Source organism: Muntiacus reevesi, chromosome 21, assembly GCF_963930625.1.
Source record: "Muntiacus reevesi chromosome 21, mMunRee1.1, whole genome shotgun sequence".
In the NCBI taxonomy this organism is placed as follows: Eukaryota; Metazoa; Chordata; class Mammalia; order Artiodactyla; family Cervidae; genus Muntiacus; species Muntiacus reevesi.
Genome location: NC_089269.1, coordinates 49,553,922 through 49,575,109, shown reverse-complemented (window position 1 = coordinate 49,575,109; position 21,188 = coordinate 49,553,922). Strand labels below are relative to the sequence as shown.

The 21,188-nt window shown below is 41.4% G+C and overlaps 1 protein-coding gene and 1 pseudogene across 2 annotated transcripts in view; one reads left to right on the top strand and one right to left on the bottom strand.

Moving 5' to 3' along the window:
- The first annotated feature begins 2,024 nt into the window (after positions 1-2,024).
- Positions 2,025-21,188, top strand: part of SYNJ1 (synaptojanin 1) — an 88,869-nt gene continuing 69,705 nt past the window's right edge. Inside the window, exons 1-2 of one of the 2 annotated variants that reach the window (XM_065913848.1) lie at positions 2,025-2,148; positions 3,063-3,208. In XM_065913848.1, coding sequence (XP_065769920.1) covers positions 3,085-3,208 — 124 coding nt within the window. In that variant the 5' untranslated portion in view covers positions 2,025-2,148; positions 3,063-3,084. Of the gene's footprint in view, positions 2,149-2,860; positions 2,878-3,062; positions 3,209-21,188 lie in introns of those variants that run through there. The other variant, XM_065913849.1, reaches the window with a different exon arrangement.
- Positions 17,156-17,530, bottom strand: LOC136152531 (large ribosomal subunit protein eL34-like; annotated as a pseudogene).

Here is a 21,188-nt window from a genome sequence, read left to right as displayed (position 1 = left end):
TACTGACAACTCTTGAAAAATAATTCAGTCTAATTCAAAGGAAAAAGCAGCAATTCAGACCCAGAACCAAGAAATGTTGGCCTAAATTTCCTTAGTTGAAATCCAAAGGAACCGGGAATAGGCAGATCATTGAAAAGAGCCTAGCACTGATACAGAGTGGGCAAGTTTGGTTGGTGGTCTCAACCCTACTTCAAAATGAGTAATTTTTTTTATTTGTTCTTTTAATTTTTTTTAAATTTTATCATCACACTGAGTAAATTTTAACAAGTTAACTTTTCTGGGTCTCAGCTGTCATAAAAAAAAGAACAACTTACCAGCATCATACTCAATTACATCAACACATCTGAAGCCATAACCTTCCATAAGTTTTTCTGGTGCCTATCTATCTGCTATTCCTTTGGGGCTATACAAGTTAATATACCTAGAAAGGCAAAAAAGAAAAAAGTCCATTCTCACTCACTCCCATTTCATTTTTCTCGGTCCAGTGCAACCTCCAATCGAAATGGATTCTTTTGGTTACTTCCCTGGTGGTTCAGTGGTTAAAACTGGCTCCGGTTTTAACAGCCACATTCAGTTCACTCCCTGATCTCAGGGAACTAAGATCCTGCATGCCACAGGGTGTGGCCATAAAAGAAATAGATTCTTCTGGAGAGGGAGAAAATAATAATAATAAGCAACCATGGACCAGTAGAGTGTCTTAATGAGTTTAGTTCTGAGGCTACTGTAAGAAAGCACTACAAAGAGCAAAAACAGTTTTTCTAAGGAGATGGTACTAAACGAGAGAAATCCCCTCCAGTCCTCAAACTAAACCCTAGTGTCTTTGCATATTTCCTTCCATAAAAGAAGTGGTTTCTTGGCTTATGAATTATAGCTACTTTGGTATCCTGAAACCCGGGTGGTTTCAGCTTCTCTAAAATGGATGAAAAAATGTTAAGTCACATGACAGGGCCTGGAGGGAAAATGATCTTGTGCAATACACTAAATTTAAATTCTGCTTTTGTTGTTGACAAAAACAAGAAGGGGAAGAGGCAAAGAGAAAAGCAAGAGGAAATGATTTCCTGAGGTGCGGAGTTCAAACTTTTGAGTTTATTCCAATTCCTTTTGACCCTGTGGGTTTTGACTTCATTCCCAAGTTTAGGTCTATTAAGTGGAAATGGACTGAGAAGTCCATGGGACAAACTGATATTATCCAGGAAGCATGCTTTGTTGAAAAATGAGGATAGGGTGAAATGATAAGATGCCCTGAGCTGTGAAATTACACGGTTGGCGAGAGCAATTCGCCGTCCGGTGACGACCCAGAGCTACTGCCTGGGCCTCAGTACGGCCGTGTGGAAGTCTCGAGATTCTGGCTTGTGATTTCAGACAGCAGAGAATTCTCTTACGGTGCTCCGGAGCGCTCCAGAACACACAAGAAAACAGCAGCGAACAGAGCTGTTCCAAAGCGGGCAACCAGCTCTTCTTCCTGCTACCTACCCAGACGCCGTGAGACACCATGGACAGCTCTTCAGGCGCTGCCCGCTGGGCCGGCGTGCTGCTGTCCCCCAGGCCTAACCCCGGGCCCGCTAGGCCGGTGCGGGTGGCGAGGGGTGGTCCTGACACCCTTCTGAGGCAAGCCCCCAAACTTTTTCCTGAGTCCCTCCCCAGCACCCTTAGGGGAGGGTCGGTAAGCTCTGAGGAGACCACGCGAGGGGGGCGGAGGAGGCCGCATCCTCGCTCTCCCGGCATCCTCAGCGGTGGGACCCGCAGCCGCCGCCTGGGAAAACACGCCACCCAAAGCAAAGTCGCAGCGCGCGGAGGCGGCGGGCAGCTCACGCCTAAGCGACCCGCGGGGGCAGTCAGGGAGTGGGGCGGGACCTCTCACAACGCCCCGCCCCTTCCCCGCTAAGGGGGCGGGCCTTCCGCCCCTCGGCCGCGGCGCAATGCGGAAGAGATGGACGCGCCGGAGCGGAAGTGACGGTTGAGGTGGCGGCGGCCGCGGAAGGAGGAGGAGCCGGAGGAAGAGGTGAGACAGTCGGCCTGTGGCGGGGGGCGGGGAGCGGCCGCGGCCAGACCCACCGGCTGCTGGGCTCGCGGGCCGGCGCTTCCTGGAGCAGTCTCCGCCTCCGCAGCCCGGGCGGCAGCGGCGAGCGGCCACGGCCGGCAGCCCGGGTACGCGGAGGGTAGGCGTGGTGGGGGGAGACCGCCGGTTTTATGCGAGGCGCAGCGCTGGGCGGAGGGGGACTGAGGTGACAGCGGCTGTCAGCGCGCCTGCCTGCGGGAAAGGCAGCGAGTCCGTCTGGGCGTCGGGTCGTCTCTTCTGGCGTATAATGGAGGGATGGGGCTGCTCAGGCGCTTGCGTCCCCGCCTGAGAAGGAGCCGCTTTCCCGGCTGTCGACGGCCCGGGACCCCCTGAGGAGCCCCGGTCCAGTCCCGAGTCGTGACTCTTCTCCCTACCCCGGGTGGTCATTTATATTTACCGGCCCCCGGTCCCGTCGGCCGGCGGTGTCCCGGGCTTGGGCGGCTTCTCCTGCCCTTCACCGCCGATCCCCGCCCCGGGAGCTCCTGTGGTGTCGGATAATCCTTTCCCTTCTCTCACCTCTAAGGAGCTTTGAATCAGCCCTGTTCACCTTCCTTCCCACCTTCGTCTCCTCCCCCGCGACCCCCAGCCCAGGGGATCGGTTTGAAGTTTCCGAATCGTTTTCCCTTTCAAACGGCGGTGACAAATCCCGAAGCAGAAAGCTGATAAACCACTCCCGAGCGAAAATAGGCTCAATTTTTTTCCTTTTTGGTAAATAGAAAAGGGAAACTCATCTTAACCAAACCGTTCTTGGAACTTTGGAGTGATAAGAGAACCCTGTTTTGCCTTGCTTGTGAGACTGCTTTCCCTCCTGCTTTTCGGTAAAAATTTAAGTGATGACTTATCTTTTGGAATAAACAATTCTGTCCCCGAGCTCTCTCCGCACCCCCTCCGCTTCCCTCCCTCCCCCATCAAAACCTGGCAGGGAAGGACTTCGATGGCTTGCAGTCCTTGCTGCAGAAGGAAACATTAGCTTCATTTGCTTTGCTTTGCTTGGTTTTCACAGGGCTGCCTCCGAAGAAAGGAGAATGGCGTTCAGCAAAGGATTTCGGATCTATCACAAATTGGATCCCCCACCTTTCAGCCTCATAGTGGAAACCAGGCACAAGGAAGAATGTCTCATGTTCGAGTCTGGGGCTGTAGCGGTGCTCTGTAAGTCATCTCTCTCAACCCAGCTGATCAGGATCTGTTTGCTTGCAATAATTAAGATTCAACCTTGTTTTTTTTTCCCTTGTTTTTTTCAAAAGAAGATTCTGATAACCCCCTCATTGTATTTCACCTCACAGGTCATGCTTTTATTTCCTTTTAACCAGACTTTATTGTTTTTCGAAGTTTTCTTTGCCTGCTGCAGGTTTTTGATGAGGGTGGGGAGAGATGCCAGTTTGGGTACAAATTTTTGCTTTCTTGGGTTTTGCTGCTGCTTCTAAAAGTAAATCTTTCTTTCCAAAAAAATACGGTTGCAATGTATAACATATCATATAAACCTGTAAAACAGCTTACCTGACATTTTTGCGGAATGAACAGAATTTCTTACAGCTCAGGTATAGTCATGGACTATAAGAATATTTGTTTAATATTTTGGAATATCTTATGATGAGGCTCTTATATTTTCATTAGGAAAATTTTAAACAACCTTTAAAATTTCATGTAAGCTAGCTGCTTGATTTCATATTGGTTAAGGAGTTATTTTGATAGTTTATTTTAAAGAAAAGGACTACTGCAGCACAGGAAAAATAGTAGATTAGTAAGGTTTGGGTTATTTTGTGGTCAGATGGATGAGATTAAAAATAAAAATATTCATTTGAATATTGCATTTCTTAATATAAGATTTTGACAGGTAACTTCAGTTTGGGATTATTTCAAATGTGATTATTGTTAGAGACTTTCTTGTGATAACTACTTGTTCTGTATTATGTTTTTGCTATGTAGGATCAGTTTGGGTATTGGTCATATTTTTAAAAGTTAAAAATAACCTTTGAAAGGTGTACTTACAACTGTAAACCCATGAGTATTAAAGTTTCTCCAGATTTGGTAGGGAAAGGCTGAAGACCCTAATATCTACATACAGAATATTAACATGCAGAATATTGTGATCAGTTAAACCTGATCTTAATACTCAAAACTAGTAAAATTTTACCCTGATTGTGGAAATAGATAGTGACATAATGGAAAATCTTAAGCAAAGAACAATTTATAAAAAATACGCATTTTTTTGGTAAATGCAGTAACATGGTTTGAGTGAACAAGAATAGGTTATATGTTTTCTAAGAAACAATTAGCATGTGTTATAATCAGTTAGGACTTAGTTCGTTTACATTGTTATTTATGCTTAAATCAACCTAACTGTCGCTTGCTACAATATTAATTTGTAAAGCCTGTTTCTTTGTACTAGAAATCTCATACTGATGAATTCTATCTAGATCAAAGACTGTCTGTGGGAAAAAGGTTTGTCTTAGCATATGAAACACTTTTCAGCTGCTTGTGTTTTAGTGGTTTCCTAATTTGTCTAAATTCTAAATGTTTCTTTAATGGTGTTAGTAATACTAGGAAGTCAAATTTCTGGCTGCAAAGTATTTATTACCTATAGGTCAGGAAGCCTAAGGATCATCTTAATTCCAAACCTCCAGCAGTCCTCTTTTATGCCAAATAATGGTTAAAAAAAAAAAAAAGTAACTCCCAAGCTATCCATTTTGGCATTGCTGCCACTCTTGCTAAGTTGTGAATGACTCTTTGTGACCCTTTGGACTAGAGCCCCCAGACTCTTCTGTCCTTGTAATTCTCCAGGCAAAAATACTGGAGTGGGTTGCCATTTTCTATTCCAGGGAATCTTCCCCAGCCAGGAATCAAACCTGCATCTCTTGTGTCTCCTGCATTAGCAGGCTTATTCTTTACCACTACGTCATCTGGGAAGCCCATTTTTGACGTTAGCGTTCATGTTGAGAAAAAGAATATTAAAAACATTGTCTTTACTACCTATTAACTCTTTATTTTCATTAGCTTTAGACTGTATAAGTAATTGTTTCCAGGAGAAGAAAACTTTGCTACTTCTCTCTATAGAGCTCCCGTAAATAGATATTTAATCTTCTAGGTATGTCATTAGCTTTTCTATTGTAAAATTTAATATTTAAAATATTAATATTTAAGAGCTAACAGACCTTTTTATAAATCATTTGACTTGTAAAATTAATTTTACTTTCTAGTCCAAATGCTACCAAGATGTATACTGTGCTGTAGAATGTTCATTTTTAAAACCTTCACTTTTTTTGAATACAAAAAAAAAATGTACTCAGGGAATTGTGCTGGGAAAATACTGAGATGTTCTCTTTATCTTCATCTATCTCAGCCCTTTGAATTTCATTGCATCTTGCATGTTCATCTGCCAGAAGAATCTTCTAAAATCATTTTTGATGTTTAACCAAAGTGTTACCCCATTTTTCAGTAAGAGTAAGTTCAAACTCCTCAGCCTGTCAATTGAGGCCTCCCATCATTTGGCCCCACCCCATGATTCACTGTTGACCTCCTTTAAGGGAGACTGGTGTTACCTTAGCACTTTCCCAAAGTATTGTTCTTTTTCCAACCCTCACCATCCTTTCTTCGTGGAATGCTGGAATGCTTTTTTCTGTCTTTCCAGTTAAAGCCAATCAGTTACAGCTTCAGGAGTCTTCTTCCTTCCAGAAGAATCTGCCCCACCCACCCCCTCCTTCTTATTCTTGTCTCTTCCTTCCCTGAATTTTGTGGACCTTAGTTTTTATCACAAGGTGAATGCTTTTTTTGTGCTGCCTTCATTGTTCTCTGTATGCTTGTATGCAGTGGGTACTCTGGTACCCAAAGTTTGTGACTTCTACAGGCTCCAGTTGTCCAGCTCTAAAGTTTAAACAGTTAGACATCTTAGGCCATACATATTGTTAAAGATTGGCAATCACTTACTTTTCTTGGCGTAGGCCAGAGTGCCATGAGATACCCACCATGAAAGGTCGTCTTTTCAATTACTGGCATATGTTAAAAAATAGGATACAAGTGAAAATCGTCTCAGTTCCTGGATCCTCTTAGGGCCTGGGTATCCACTAATCAGTCCAGTCCTGTCTTAACGTTGATAAAGATGTTAAATCAGTCCTGATACTATGAATTAATCAGTCAGTGAACCAGTGTCTTTCAGCTCTGGATACATATTATAATTTACAAATAGTGATACCTGGGCTCCAGCCCCCCAGAGGTTCTGACATAATTTTATTCCGATGACTGTTTCTAAGCATGGTTTATGTAGGCTTTCCTATGATAGATTATGGCATAACTTTTCTGGCTTGCAGATTTTATCCAAAAATAACCGTGTTTCCAGAATTTTCATGTTATCTACTGTGGGGTCAGTATGGCAACCCACTCCAGTATTCTTGCCTGGAAAATCCCATGGACAGAGAAGCCTGGCGGGCTACAGTCCATAGGGTCGCAAAGAGTTGGACATGACTGAGCACACACACGTACATGGCGTCAGTAATGAATTTTCTTAAAACTCTTAGCCTGAACCAAGTGCCGAAGTTCCTGTAGCACTTTCAGTCAACGGGAACATCACAGAACAGGAAACTGTGTTGAAGTTTCTGTGTCTCAGTGCTGCATTCCTTGAGGGAAAGGCCCAGATCTCGTTATAATGTTTGTATCCCTAGTGTTTAGTTCAGTGTCTTAACCTGTATTGCAGAATAAATGATTATTAAATAAATGACATGGGGGAAGACTTACCTAAACTAAATTATAGTATTCTATGTTGAAAGTGTGATACCTTTTCGTATAAAATTTATTTTGTATGTTTTAAAGAACTGCTGGTTGACCAAATTGCTGATATAAAACACATATATTAACTGTTATTTGGATTTGTTACTGAAAAATTCTGTTGTAAGTTTTAACTATAAACCACATCATTAATGTTTTTCTGAAATGCCAGTTAAAATCTGTGTGATGAATGTTGTTTATAACTTCATAAGTACAATTAACAGTTTGTTTTAAAATTACTTTTCTTTAGGTAGAAAAAAAATTTTATTTCTTTCATTGCATGTATTTAACAACCTTCCGGAACATTCTTTTAATAGTTAATATGCTTTTTAGTAGCATGCTCATTTTTAGTGTTACTCATTTTTGAAAATTTCTAGTTCAGAAAAATGTTCAGTTGAACTGAAAATTTGTTGTCTGTGGAGCAGTGACCCAGGGTAGCAACTGTGACTAGTATACTGTGCTGAAACAGCATAAGCAGCAAGTGTGATGGTCAACAAGTTATAACACTAATGTAGTAAGAGATGAAAGAAGACATCTATCAGTTTTATGTAGAGTTCAATTTTTCTCCTCTTTATACAGTTAGACACATGTAAAGACCATCACAAGGGAAGGACAAGTAGCTAGTCAGACAGATAGATGCATAAAATGCACAGGCTATCTCATTGTTTTTCAGCCCTTCTCATGTTTCTGTAAAGGGAAATAATTTGCTTTATAATTGTATCCTAAATAGAAGATGGAGTAAAGAGAAGGTCAACCCAGGGGAAATGGAAGATGATGCTCGAAATAGAATTTATGAATCACCTGTTTAAAAGATGGGGTTGTAAATTGTTGATGTAAATTCCTAACTCTTAAAAGGAGAGCTTCTGTACTTTTTGGTATCACATGCTGGTGTGGTAGGAAGGATTAATTGCTTTTATCTGCCTAGTGGCCAGATTATTTTCAGGCCTTAACTCTGGACCTAGTTTTACCTCAGGTTGTTCATCTAAGTTTCTTGTCTACCTCATTTTTTTTTTTTTCCTCTCTTTTGTCTTATCATGGAAACATTAGCCTTAAAACTTTAGGACAGTATTCTCAAGATCTTTGTCACAGAAACTGCATGCTGTAAAGGAGTCATAATTGCCATTTACTGAAAGTTACTCTGCTAGTCCAACATTAAGCCAGAGGTGCCTAAACTCTCTTGTCTCATGACATCTTGGGGTCTCATTAAGTTTTTAACAGCACCCTTAAGTCACTGTTATGTTCATTAAGTAGTTAGGTCCAAATAATAAACATTTATGTCCCAACAGCTTTAATAGCTGTTTGGAAAAATGATGCCAAGACACTGAAAATAATTTACCTTGTTCATAAATAATCACAATTATTTATTTAAAGTTTGGAGATGCCTGCTGAGTACTGAACAGCTTTTCAAACCTTGGCACCAGATTGAACAGAACAGCACCACCCTCTTTGCCTGTTCCACGCTGACTTTGGAGTGGAAGTGTTGTGTTTTGTTTTGTTTTGTTTTTTTAATCAGAGAAACCACTGAAAACCCAGCTGCCCAAAGATATGATGTCATAAAGGAATGTACTGCAATCAAAAGTTAAAAACTCTTAACTACCCTGGTCTAATAGTTTGGGCAGCACGTCGTGAGTATCTCCGTGTTTCCTTCGATTTAAAATATCCTTCATCTCTCCTGGGAGTTTGCTGAAGTGTCCTGGACCTTCTCAGCATAGAGTTTCGACTGTGGCACTAGACTTGCTTTATTTCATTAAATTCTATGGGTTGTACTTTTATCCCCATTTTGAAAAAGTGGAAACTATGGCTTGGAGAGATTAAATAACTGCTCCAATGACATAATCTTAGCATTTGCTTTTCACTGTAGGTATTATTTGGGCTGATGTTAGGGTGGTGGTTATTGTTTGGGGGGTTGAGGAATGAATAGCAAAAAGACAAGAATGCCTGTAAAATTTTAAAGTTGAGTGAAATGGGCAGCATTTTCTAACGAGGGAAGTGTTAAACTTGCTGTGTTTTGCCTACAAATTATTACTATATAAGAGGGAAACATGGTTTGATTTAGCATTAGGTCATTAAAAACCAACTTTCTTTGCCAGGCCAAGTTAAATGTCAGGTTTTAGAATTTTGGATGACAAGTGTAGTAGGTGGTGAGGACAAGCAGTATGCATAGTTTTTTCTTTTTTTTTAATTGCCACATGCTACCAGTCACCATGATTGCCCTTTAGATAAGTTACAGGTTTTATCTTTTTTTAAGAAAAAATTTCAAGCTAAAAGAAGAAGTGACTTTTTTATAGTTGACTTTTACTGCACAGAAAAATGAATTTTAGACTTGTTAGATACGACTTTAAGTTAGGGTTGCAAAATTTCACTTTATTTCTATAAGTAATTTTTGGAATGTTCATATTTAATAAAAAAGAAAGTTAATGGAAACTTTTAAATATCAGTGCTTAAAAAAGGAAAATCACCCTTACTCCTCCATCCTGGGCAACAGGGTTGTTCAATTGCTCAATCGTGTCCAACTCTTTGCGACCCCATGAACTGCAGCATGCCAGGCCTCCCTGTCCTTCACCAACTCCTGGAGTTTGCTCAAACTCTCATGTCCATCAAGTCGGTGATGCCATCCAACCATTTAGTCCTCTGTTGTCCCCTTCTCTTCCTGCCTTCAGTCTTTCCCATCATCAGGGTCTTTTCCAGTGAGTCAGTTCTTTGCATCAGGTGGCCAAAGTATTGGAGCTTCAGCATCAGTCCTTTCAATGAACATTCAAGACTGATTTCCTTTACCATCGACTGCTTTGGTCTCCTTGCTGTCCAAGGGACTCTCAAGAGTCTTCTCCAATACCACAGTTAAAAGGCATCAGTTCTTCGGCGCTCAGCTTTCTTTATAGTCCAGCTCTCACATCCATACATGACTACTGGAAAAACCATAGCTTTGACTAGACGGACCTTTGTTGGCAAAGTAACGTCTCTGCTTTTTAAAGTGCTGTCTAGGTTTGTCATAGCTTTTCTTCCGAGGAGCAAGCATCTTAATTTCATAGCTGCAGCGTCCGTCAGCAGTGATTTTGGAGCCCAAGAAAATAAAGCCTGTCACTATTTCCATTGTTTCCCCATCTATTTGCAATGAAGTGATGGGATGCCATGATCTTAGTTTTGTAAATGTTGAGTTTTAAGCCAGCTTTTTCACTATCCTTTTACCTTCATCAAGAAGCTCTTTAGTTCCTCTTCACTTTCTGCCATAAGGGTGGCATCATCTGCATATCTGAGATTATTGATATTTCTCCCTGCAATCTGGATTCCAGCTTGGATTCATCAGCTGGATTCATCAGCGTGGCATTTCACATGATGTACTCTGCATATAAGTTAAATAAGCAGGGTGACAGTAGACAACCTTGATATATTCCTTTCCCACTTGGAAGCAGTCTGTTGTTCCATGTCTGTTTCTAACTGTTGCTTCTTGACCTCCATACAGATTTCTCAGGAGGCAGATGAGGTGGTCTGGTTTTCCTGTCTCTTTAAGAATTTTCCACAGTTTGTTGTGATCCACACAGTCAAAGGCTTTAGCAGTCAATAGAGCAGAAGTAGATGTTTTTCTGGAATTCTCTTGCCTTTCCTATGGTCCAGTGGATGTTGGCAGTTTGATCTCTGGTTCCTCTGCCTTTTCTAAATCCAACTTGCACATCTGGAAGTTCTCCGTTTACATACTGATGAAGCCTAGGTTACCCTGTTATTATAACATAGGGCTCATAGTAGTTCCTGGGCTTCCCAGGTGGCTCAGTGGTAAAGAACCCACCTCCCAGAACAGGAGATGCAGGTTTGATTGCTGGGTCAGGAAGAGCTCTCGGAAAAGGAAATGGCAGCCCACTCCCATATTCTTGCATGGGAAATCCGATGGGCTGAGGAACCTGGAGGGCTACAGTACGTGGGTTTGCAAAGATTCAGATATCACTGAGCAACTAAACAACAGTAGTAGGTCCTAAGTGCTTTCATTTTTTGCCACTTAAGTTTGCTATAAGAAAATTAAGGGTGAAGGCAAAATTTCTCCCTCACTAAATAGTAAAACCTAATTATGTGATGTTTTCAAAGAATATATATTCATTTATTTATTTGACTGCAGGAGGTCTTAGTTGCAGCATGTGGAATGTAGTTTCCCGACCAGGGATTGATCCTGAGTCCCCTGCATTAGGAGCTCAGTTTTAGCCACTGGACCACCAGAGAAGTCCTGTGTCTCAGATTTTCTAAATTGTCCTTAAAATATAGCTTAATGGTGTAACAGGATCTGGATTTGTTCTCCCACTTTAACAACAACAAAACAAACAAAAAATGTGAAACGGTTGTCAGCCCTTGAACCATGGGCAGCACAAGACACTGACCCCCAAGAGAAGGGAAGCAAATGTGCTGAGCCTTGTTTGTGGGCTGCTGCCTTGAGAGTTTCCATGCTATAGCAGCATCAGGAGGAACCCAGACAAAGCCTGGCAGTCTCCCCAAATTGAGGAGACAGAGCAGGGACTTTGGGGAAACCGGGGCATCTAGAGTTCTCAGGACTGAGTACCAGCATAAGGATATCTGCACAGAGCTCCTGAGATGTGTGGTGGGTTCCACGTGGTGCCTCAGCTGAGTTCTGTTTGGTGCCAGTGTGAGAGGAAGCTACCAAGACAGGGAAAGAGCCACCCAAAAGGAGCCAGCGGAAAAATTCCTGGAGCTCACCCAGGTCTGGGAATAGGTCATGGTCCAAACAGCCAGAATGGAGAAAGCTGTTTGGGTTGAGCACTAATGAGTGGGGCCAAGTAGCTCTTGACCACATGCTGCTCTGGTCCTGCTCAACAGGCTTCAAAGCAACACCCAAAGGGATCAAACTGTTTCCAAATAATTTCCAAATAGCTCAACTGTATCCCAGAAGACAGTTTAGCACTGTTAACAGGAACACAAAATGTATATACATATATCCAGCATTCAACCCTATAAATTTCACAATGTCTGGCATTCAGTTAAAAATTACCGTGCATGCAAAGAAGCAAGAAAATATGCCACAGAACAAGGAGAAAAGTCAATCTGTAGAAACAGATGCTCAAATTAATAAGAACATTAAAACAGCTATTATAAATATACTCCATATGTTCAGGAACACAGGAAAGAATGAGCATGTTAAGGAGAGGTATAAAAAATGTGAAAGACCCAAATCAGACTTCCAGAAATAAAAACAGCAGTGTCTGAAATGAAAAAAATACACTGATAGGGATTAATAGATTAGACTCTGCAGAATAAATGAGTGACAAATTTGAAGATACAGTAATAGACAACTCAAAATGAAACATGGGAAAAAAGACTTAAATAGATAAACAGAACATCAGAGGGCTGTGGGACAATCTCAAGTGGCCTGATATATACACATGGGCTTCCCTGATGGCTCATCTGGTTAAGAACCTGCTTGCCAATCCAGGAGACACAAGAGGTGCAGGTTTGATCCCTGGTTTGGGAACATCCCCTGGAGGAGGGCTTGGCAATCCACTCCAGTATTCTTGCCTGGAGAATCACATGGACAGAGGAGCATGGCAGGCTGCAGTCCATGGGGTTGCAAAGAATCAAATATGACTGAAGTGACTGAGCACGCACGCATGTATACATAGTTGGAATCCTAGAAGGGAGGGGTGGAGCTGGGAAATATTTGAAGAAATAGTGGCTGATAATTTCCCAAAGTTGATGAAAACTGTAAATCCACAGATCCTAGAAGCTAAATGAACCATAAGTAGAAGAAACATGAAGAGAAAGAACTACACATGGTCAAATTACTTAAAACCAGTGACAGAAAAATCCGAAAAATAATCCAAGAAAGAAAAAAAACATTTGTGTAGAAGAATGAACATACGAATCATGGTAGACATTTCTTTAGAAGCAATTCAACCTGGGACTTCCCTGGTGATCCAGTAGGTTAAGACTCCACACTTTCAGTGCCGGGGATGTGGATCCGATCCCTGGATGAGCAGCTAAGATCCCACATGCTGTGCAGCATGACTCGAAAAAAGAAACAGTCCAACCCAGAGGAGGAAGAGCTAGATCTTTAATGTACTGAAACGGAAAAAACAAAACAGTAATGAAAAAAAAACAAAACCCAAGACCTGTCCATCTAGAATTCTGTACTCCATCACAAAGACAGGTGATGTAAAGACTTTTTAGATGTTCAAAAGCGAAAACAAAATGAGTTAATTATATGAATAGCGATTTAGATTAGTATTGCTTTTCTTTATATCTAGTGCCAGTATTTTCAGAAATTCTGAGGTTATAAAGACTGAGCCAGTTTTGTTACTTGTGTATATAAGTGTGTGTGTTTTTTGCTTAGTCGTGTCCGATTCTTTGTGATCCCATGTACTGTAGCCCTCCAGGCTCCTCTGTGGAATTTTCCAGGCAAGAATCCTGGAGTGGGTTGCCATTTCCTTCTAGGGGGTATCTTCCCAACCCAGGGATCAAACCCAGGTCTCCTGAATTGCAGGCAGATTATTTACCTGCAGGCAGATTATTTACCGTCTGAGCCCCCAGGGGAGCCCATTTTGTTACTTAGTTATGTTTAAACTCTAAACTTGAAGGATGCAGAAAGAGTGGAATGGATTTGTGCAGTTGGGGTTAGCCTTGTAAGTAGAGTGCCAGAAGGAGGTTTATCTTTAAAAATTGTGTACCGAAAAAATAAATAAAATAAAAATTGTGTATCATGTTTTAGTGGTGACAGAGTGCTTGAGTTTTTTAATAGTTGTTAATAAGAATTTGTGTTTTATCTTTTTCCACTAAAATAAGTTTTGCCTGTTTGTCTATACTGTAAGCCATTGTTATCCCTCTGTAATGTTACACAGTATGAGCAGTGCTTTCATGTTGGCATACATTTCATAGCCACTGAACTAATTGAATTACTGTGAGTGCATTTAGAGAGATGTGTTAACTCTCCCTCGTCAGCTGGGCACTATTTAATTACTGCCACATTTCAGGTTGAAAGAATGTATGTGCCCTTTACACTCCTAGATGATTCTGAGATAACTTAAGTCAGTTAAAAGTAAAAAGAAGGACTTCCCTGGTAGTCCAGTGGTTAAGAATTTGTCTGCCAATGCAGTGGATGAGGGTTTGATTCCTGGTTGGGGAACTAAACTCCCACATGCAGTAGGGCAGCTAAGCCTGTGCACCGAAACTGGAGAGCCAGCACACTCTTGAGCCCAGCCCGTGCACCGTAACAAGAGCAGCCTGGCGTGCTGCAGTCCATGGGGTTGCAAAGTGTTGGACACCACTGAGCAACTGAACTGAAGACCATAGGATGGGGTTCCCAGGTGGCTCAGTGGTAAAGAATCTGCCTGCCAAGCAGGAGACTCGGGTTCGACCCCTGGGTCTGGAAGATCCCCTGAAAAGGAAATGGCAACCCATTCCAGTATTCTTGCCTGCAAAATCCTGTGGACAGAGGAGCCTGGTGGGCTACAGTCTATGGGGTCATCAAAGAGTTGTGGACAGAACTTAGCGACTAAACAACAGCAACAGACCATAGGATTACTGTAGTCTGTTGACTAACTTACTGAAATGTAGATAAACAAAGTCTTTTGATATCCTGTAGGTCATATTCTAAGCATAGGCAGGATGAATCATATTAAGTAAATTCCTAGCTGCTGGTGCATTAGTGCTCGTTAGTGGTCTGTCTTGGTCAACACTGGGGAAATGATGTTGGAGATCGGGGTAGAAATGTAGTTATCAGAGGTGTAGATGTTGCAACACTGTGGGATTGATACAGAGCTGGGTAGAATAATTACTGATTGTGGACGGCACAGGTGAGATCTAACTTTTTTAGACTGAGAAAATGGGTTAGAACCTAAAAAATGAAAAATGCACTTCCCCCTTGTTTAATTTTTGTGTCCATTCCTGAACCATGTTCTCTGTCTATAGGGCCAGCAGGGCTGCTTGGGTTGGACAGATGATCGGCAACAGAAGACAGAACTTTCTGTAGTTGTCCGAGTTCCCATAAAGCCCCCACCAGCAGGGTGCTCCATAGTAAGGAAGGGTTGATGCAGGTACTGGGTTGATGGCCACCTTGACTACTGTGTTCCTTCAAACCTGCTCTTCCTTCAGTCTTCTTTACTCGGGGAGTTGCCCTCCATCCACCTGACTGTTTAAACCAGAACTTAAGAATCACCCTCTACCCCTCCTTCACTCTGGTTTTACACATTCACTCCATTAGCAAATCAGTCAACTCAACCGCCTAATTTCATTGAGAATCCATGCAGTTTACCATTTCAGCTGGTTTTACACCAGTAATGCCACTGCATTCTCTTTCATGAACCATTATAATTGCCTCCTTAACTGGTCCCCCTGCTTCCATTCTCCCCACCCAACTCTTCAGCATTTTTAAATATGCAATTTACTTTTTTAATGTTTTAAAAGTTTGTTTATTTTGGCTGCACTGGGTCTTTGTTGCTGCACCCGGGTTTCCTCTGGTTATAGCAAGCAGGGCCTATTTTGTTGCAAAGGGTTTCCTCTGGTTATAGCAAGCAGGGCCTATTTTGTTGCAAACTCTAGGCGTGCAGACCCAGTAGTCATGATGCGTGGGTTTAGTTGCCCCGTGGCGCTTGGAATCTTCCTAGCACAGGGAACTCTTGACCCCGGCATTGGCTGGCAGATTCTTAACCACTGGAGCACCAGGGAAGTCCTAAATACACAATTTAGATCTTGTTATTCGCCTGCTTAATACCCTTCAGTGGTTGACCACTGAAGTTAAAATCTAGAGTCTTTAAAATGACCTGCAGTGAAGTGGAGTCCCTGCCTCCCTCTTCACTCTTACACTGTACTGTCTTTTGGTTTCTGTGTTCTAGCCACATGGGCCCTTTTTTAAGTTCTGAGTGTCTCAAATTCTTTCTGGTCTCAGGGTCTTCACATATGCTGTTGCTTCTTCTCAAGATTTTATTTTTAAAAATAAACTTGTTCACACATGTGGAAAAGTACATAAACCATAAATGTTCAACATGATGACTTTTTACAGAGTGAACATATTCATATTACCACTACCAGGTTGAGAACTAGAACATTATTGCTGGCTCTCCTTTCTAATTATTACCTCCATCACGAATACAGAGATCGTAACAGCACGATTTCTTGCATCATAGATTAGTTCTGTCTGGGTTCCAACTTAGCATAGATGAAGTCATGCAGTGAGTGTTCTCCTGCACCACCACCTTTTAGTCAGTGTTAACTACGGGGGATTTTGCTTGTGGTAGCGCCTAGCAGTAGTCTAGTCATTTCCGTTGCTATGCAGTATTCCATTGTATGAATGTTCTGGTGTTCTGTTGACATTGGCTTTATTTTCAATTTTTTTTATTACAGATGACTCTAGTATGAACATCCTTTTACATGTCTTTCGGTGTACATACTTTAATATTTCTATTGGATATTCTTAGGAATGAAATTTCTGGTCTTAGGGTATGTGGATGTTCCTGTAACACTCTTACCTCTACTCTTCATGTGTCTAACTTCCTGATTATTCTTCAGATACCAACTAAAGGTCACTTCCACAGGCAGGCAGGCAGGCCTGCCTCCAACAAACAATTTTAAATTAGGATCTCTTGTTGCAGTCTATTGGAACTCCATCATTGTACTTAATATAATTTTGCACTTGTATGATTATATAATGCCTGTCTTCCCAATGGAAGGTATTAGGGCACTGACTTTTTTTATTCTTGGAATAGGCATTCAGTACAGACTTATTGCACCAATGAGTGAAAGGTTATTTTGAAATGTTACTAAGATTGGGATGTATAATTTATAAAGAACACTAAGTTGGACAGTGGGTTATCTTTCAGCTGAAAGTTTAGTTATTTAATAGTACAAAGAAAACCATTTTCTTTTCAAATAATTTTTTTCTTTATGTATGATAAAATGGAAGGAGGCTTTCCTGCCAGCTGCTTATATGATCTTAGATGAATCACTTAACCTCTAGTCTTTTTCTTCTGGAAATGAGTAGGTTGGCCTGCAGACCTCGAGGATCTTCTGACTTGAGGCTCTCTGCCTGCATGCAAATAAGCCGACCACAAACTGCGGTGCATGCAACCTCAGGCAAATTGTAATTCTAGGCAGGGTATGGCGATTTGTCATCTTGTTTTCATATTCTTACGGCTTTCTTCAGCTTGGTCTTCTGAATCAGCTAAGGAAAGACGTCTGTTCCCACCTGGAAGGCTTGAGCCACAGCAGAATGTTGACCTTGGATGGCAGGATCTTGACTGAGTAGTGTAATTATTTAGCTTGAAGTATTGTAATTCATCAGAAGTTAGAGGAATCTACATTTAAATTTAATCTTCAAAAATACCATGTAAGTTTTTAAAGAAATGACTTTTTTTAAAAATTACTCAAAAATGCTTCATTTTTTATTTTAGCTTTCTGACTCTGTGCTTGTGCTTTCAACACTTTCACAACAATCTTCTGCTCCTCAATAAGGAAAGCTCGCTTGATCCTGTCACGGACACATTTAGCACACATGGAACTACCATAGGCTTGGCTGACGTGTTTCTTCGTTTTAGACAATCTCATGAGAACTTTAGGTCTCACAGCATGAACGCCTCTTAGTCAGCCAGGGCACATACCACATGCAGATTTTGGTGCTTTCCCAACCTTCTTGGTATAAATTCTATTGCCAGGGGTTCAGTACAACCTGGTTTTGTTAGAGGCTGTATTGTAGGACAGCCTACGATGGTATGTCAGATGCTGCACCATCCTGAACGCCTCTAGATGCCCTCCCGGCAAGAGGAAGAAGGAAGTTCTTAACAGGTTCAAGAAGAGACATTTTAAGTTATCTGATGATCTTAGATAATAAGATCTAATTTTGCTTCTTTGCTTTCAGATGGTGGAGTTAGCAAGGCGGGTGTGACCACCATATCACGATTATTAAGCCTCTGTTTATTAAGCCTCTATTTAGACTCATAACTCATGAAAGTCAAGAAATAGGTATATGATTTTTCATCTGAATTTCTGTACCTGATCTTTTTTTAAAGATTTATTTATTTTCAATGGAAAGATAATTGCTTTACAGTGTTATGTTGGTTTCTACCATACATCAGCCTGAATCAGCCGTAGGTTTACCCATGTCCCCTCCCACTTGAGCATCCCTCCCACCTCCCTCCCCATGCCACCCTTCTAGGTCGTTATTGAGCCCCAATTTCAGTTCCCTGCGTCATACAGCAAATTCCCATTGGCTCTCTATTTTGCGTATGGTAGTATATGTTCCATGTTACTCTCTCCATACATCTCAACCTCTCTTTCCTCCCCACAGCCATGTCCATAAGTTCTCAATATCTGTGTCTCCATTGCTGCTCTGCAAATAGGTTCATCAGTACTATCTTTCTAGATTCCATATATATGTGTTAGTATGCAATATTTGTTTTTCTGTGTACCTGATACTATGTTTCATTATTTGCCATAAATTCTCATTTGAAAAGAGAGGTATATAACACCAGCAATGCTGAGTAATGCCAGTCACGTCATATGACATAGTACCGTAAAAGTAAGTCAGTCAAACAGAAATGATGTTGAATATTGTGATAAAGAACAATTGGTAGGTTAAATTTTGATAGAGAACATTGATGTATTTATACACTGAGTGTTTTTTGTAGTCTATAAAGAGATCAAAGAGTCTACAAAGCTATATATAGGTTTATAGCTTCTATTTTCATTACTTTCCTGTAGCTTAAATAGGAAATGTGGATTAGGCCTGCCTTCAGTCATGAATTTGTTCAATTCGAAAACTGTGAAACACCCTCAGAGCTAAAATAATGACTAAAGTTGTAGGATATCACTAGCTCATGGCTTTGATAGTTTTAAATACTTCTCAACTACTTCTCCGATGGTAGGTGAAGGCAATCTCATGATCTTCCAACTGTAACTTTGACAGGGGCCTCCCCTACTGGCTCAGTGGTAAAGAGTTTGCCTGCCAATGCAGGGGACACAAGTTCCATCCCCGGCCCAGGAAGATCGCACATGCTGCGGGACAGTTAAGCCCATGTGCCGCAACTACTAGGCCACAACCTGAGTCACCTGGGAAGCCCCATCAGCATAAAAGGACTATTTTATCTATGATACATAAGCAAAAGATTTATGACAGAATCCTAGCAATGTATTTCATCCTTAAATATTTTTGGAGAGTACATGTTTATAGCACATATTTTATTTTGCTTAAATTCTTTTCTGTGACCTGATTCCTGTTCGTATATTGAGTAGGAATAGAATCCTAGGACCTTCAGATAATCAATCCTAATGATATGAGATTATATTTTAAAATGTAACTAAAATTATAAATTCACACTGAAGGTAGCTCTGTGTTCTCTGGAAATGCACATTTGTATTTAGAGTGAAGACTAAGGTTTAAAGCATGAATGAAAGATAGTTTCAAACATGAGAAGAAAAGTTTTGCCTTTTTAAAAAAAAAAATTTATTTATTTATGGCCATATGGCTTGTGGAATCTTAGTTCCCCGACCCGGGATTGAACCGATGCCCTGCTGCATTGGAAGCACAGAGTCTTAACCACTGGCCCACCAGGGAAGTCCCAAGTTTTTCCTTTTAAAATAAGGAAAGTAAGAATGGAGTTACATACTGTTGATGCCTCAGGTGTCATAGCAGTAACCTCAGAAGCTAAGAAGACTTACCTTCCATGCTTAATGTGTGAGCTGAAGAGGTGGGGCCTTCTTACTTCAGCTGAACTGCTCAAGATCCTGATTGACTCAGAAGGACTCTGAATGGGCTTCTTGGCCATTCATTCATACCTACTGGTGGTTAGAAACCAGTCACTTGTAAAAAGGAAGGCTTGACTTTCCTAGCATTTCATTTGTTTAATAGCAACAACATAAAGAGGAAAGGGGAGAAAAAAACACCTCTCTCACAAAAAGCAATCTGTTTCCCTCATGGAAAGCACAGTGGAGAACCAGATTATCAGCAAGACAGCGCTTACTAGAGAATGAGCGGCCTGAACTTCCTATCACCACGTTTCCTGGACTTTCAGCTCTGCTCCTCCTTTCACTTTGTTTCCTCTGAGCTCTCCACTTCCGGTGCCATTATGTGCTCCACAACATAAATACTGGTTTGTAGTCATCTAGTGATGCCCATCTTCCCCACCTCTACCTTCACCCCTCACCACTGACATCACATTTGAAAATTTCCACACTTTACTATGAGGAATTGTTAAACTTCAACAATGAAGGTTTTCAGAGGTTATCAGTGGTAAGATGTAATGTTTATTTTCTTTCATATTATTTTAAAACTAACAAACCATTCCCTTTTATGCCCAAATCTTTTTTTTTTTTTTTTTGCAAGTTAAGTTTTATTTGGTTCAAAATGAGGACTGCAGCCCAGGAAACAGCGCCTCAGATAGTTCAGAGGAAATGTTCCTCTCAATTTATTTTTTTTTTTTCTGTTAGATGAATATCTAGTCAACAGCTGCAGTGTTCAGAGACTCTGGGTTAGGTGGGTATTGTGTTGAGATATAAATAAGTAAGGCCTAGTTTCTATTGCTCTTAGTAGACAAGAGATTTCCTTCCAGCCAGAGTACGCAGGGAAAACTTTAGGAAGAAAGCAGCATTTTTGGTTAGGTATTGAAAGGTGACATGCTTCCCTGGTGGCTCAGTGATAAAGACTCTGCCTGCCAATGTGGGAAACCGGTTTTGAGCCTGGATCTGGGAAGATCCCACATGCAGAGGAGCAGCTAAGCCTGTGCACCACATCTGCTGAGCCTGTGCTTTGGAGCCTGTGGATCGCAGCTACTGAGCCAGTGCGCCTAGAGCCCGTGCTCCGCAGCAAGAGAAGTCACCTCGATAGAAGCCTACACACCGCAGCTGCAGAGTGGCCCCACTCACCCCGACTAGAGGAAAGCCTTCGCAGCAGCGGAGACCCAGCACAGCCAGATAGATAAATGACTAACAAATATTCAGGATGGAAAGAAAGCTGTGAACAAAGAGAGAGAGGGGAGGGGGGAAAGAACATGGAGCCTGTAGGAGGTGAGCACATTACAGGTTTTGGCTGAAGCTGGGATGCAAGGGGAGAGTGTTAATGGGACAAGAAAGATGGGGATGGACTGAGTAAAGTCGTGACAAATGCTGCATTTTATCTAAAGGTTATACGCGTTATTTTAAAGTGTTATGGCTCTCCTATTTTAAGTGATCTCTTTATAGTGAAAGTGAAGTCGCTCAGTCGTATCTGACTCTTTGTGACCCCATGGACGATAATCTACCAGGCTCCTCTGTCCATGGGATTTTCCAGGCAAGAATATTGGAGTGGGTTGCCATTTCCTTCTCAACATTCTCAAATTGTTTTCTAGAAATTAAATTATCAGAGAAATGGAACAATAATTTAATCAGGTCCCTCCTAATTATATATTTCTCAGTA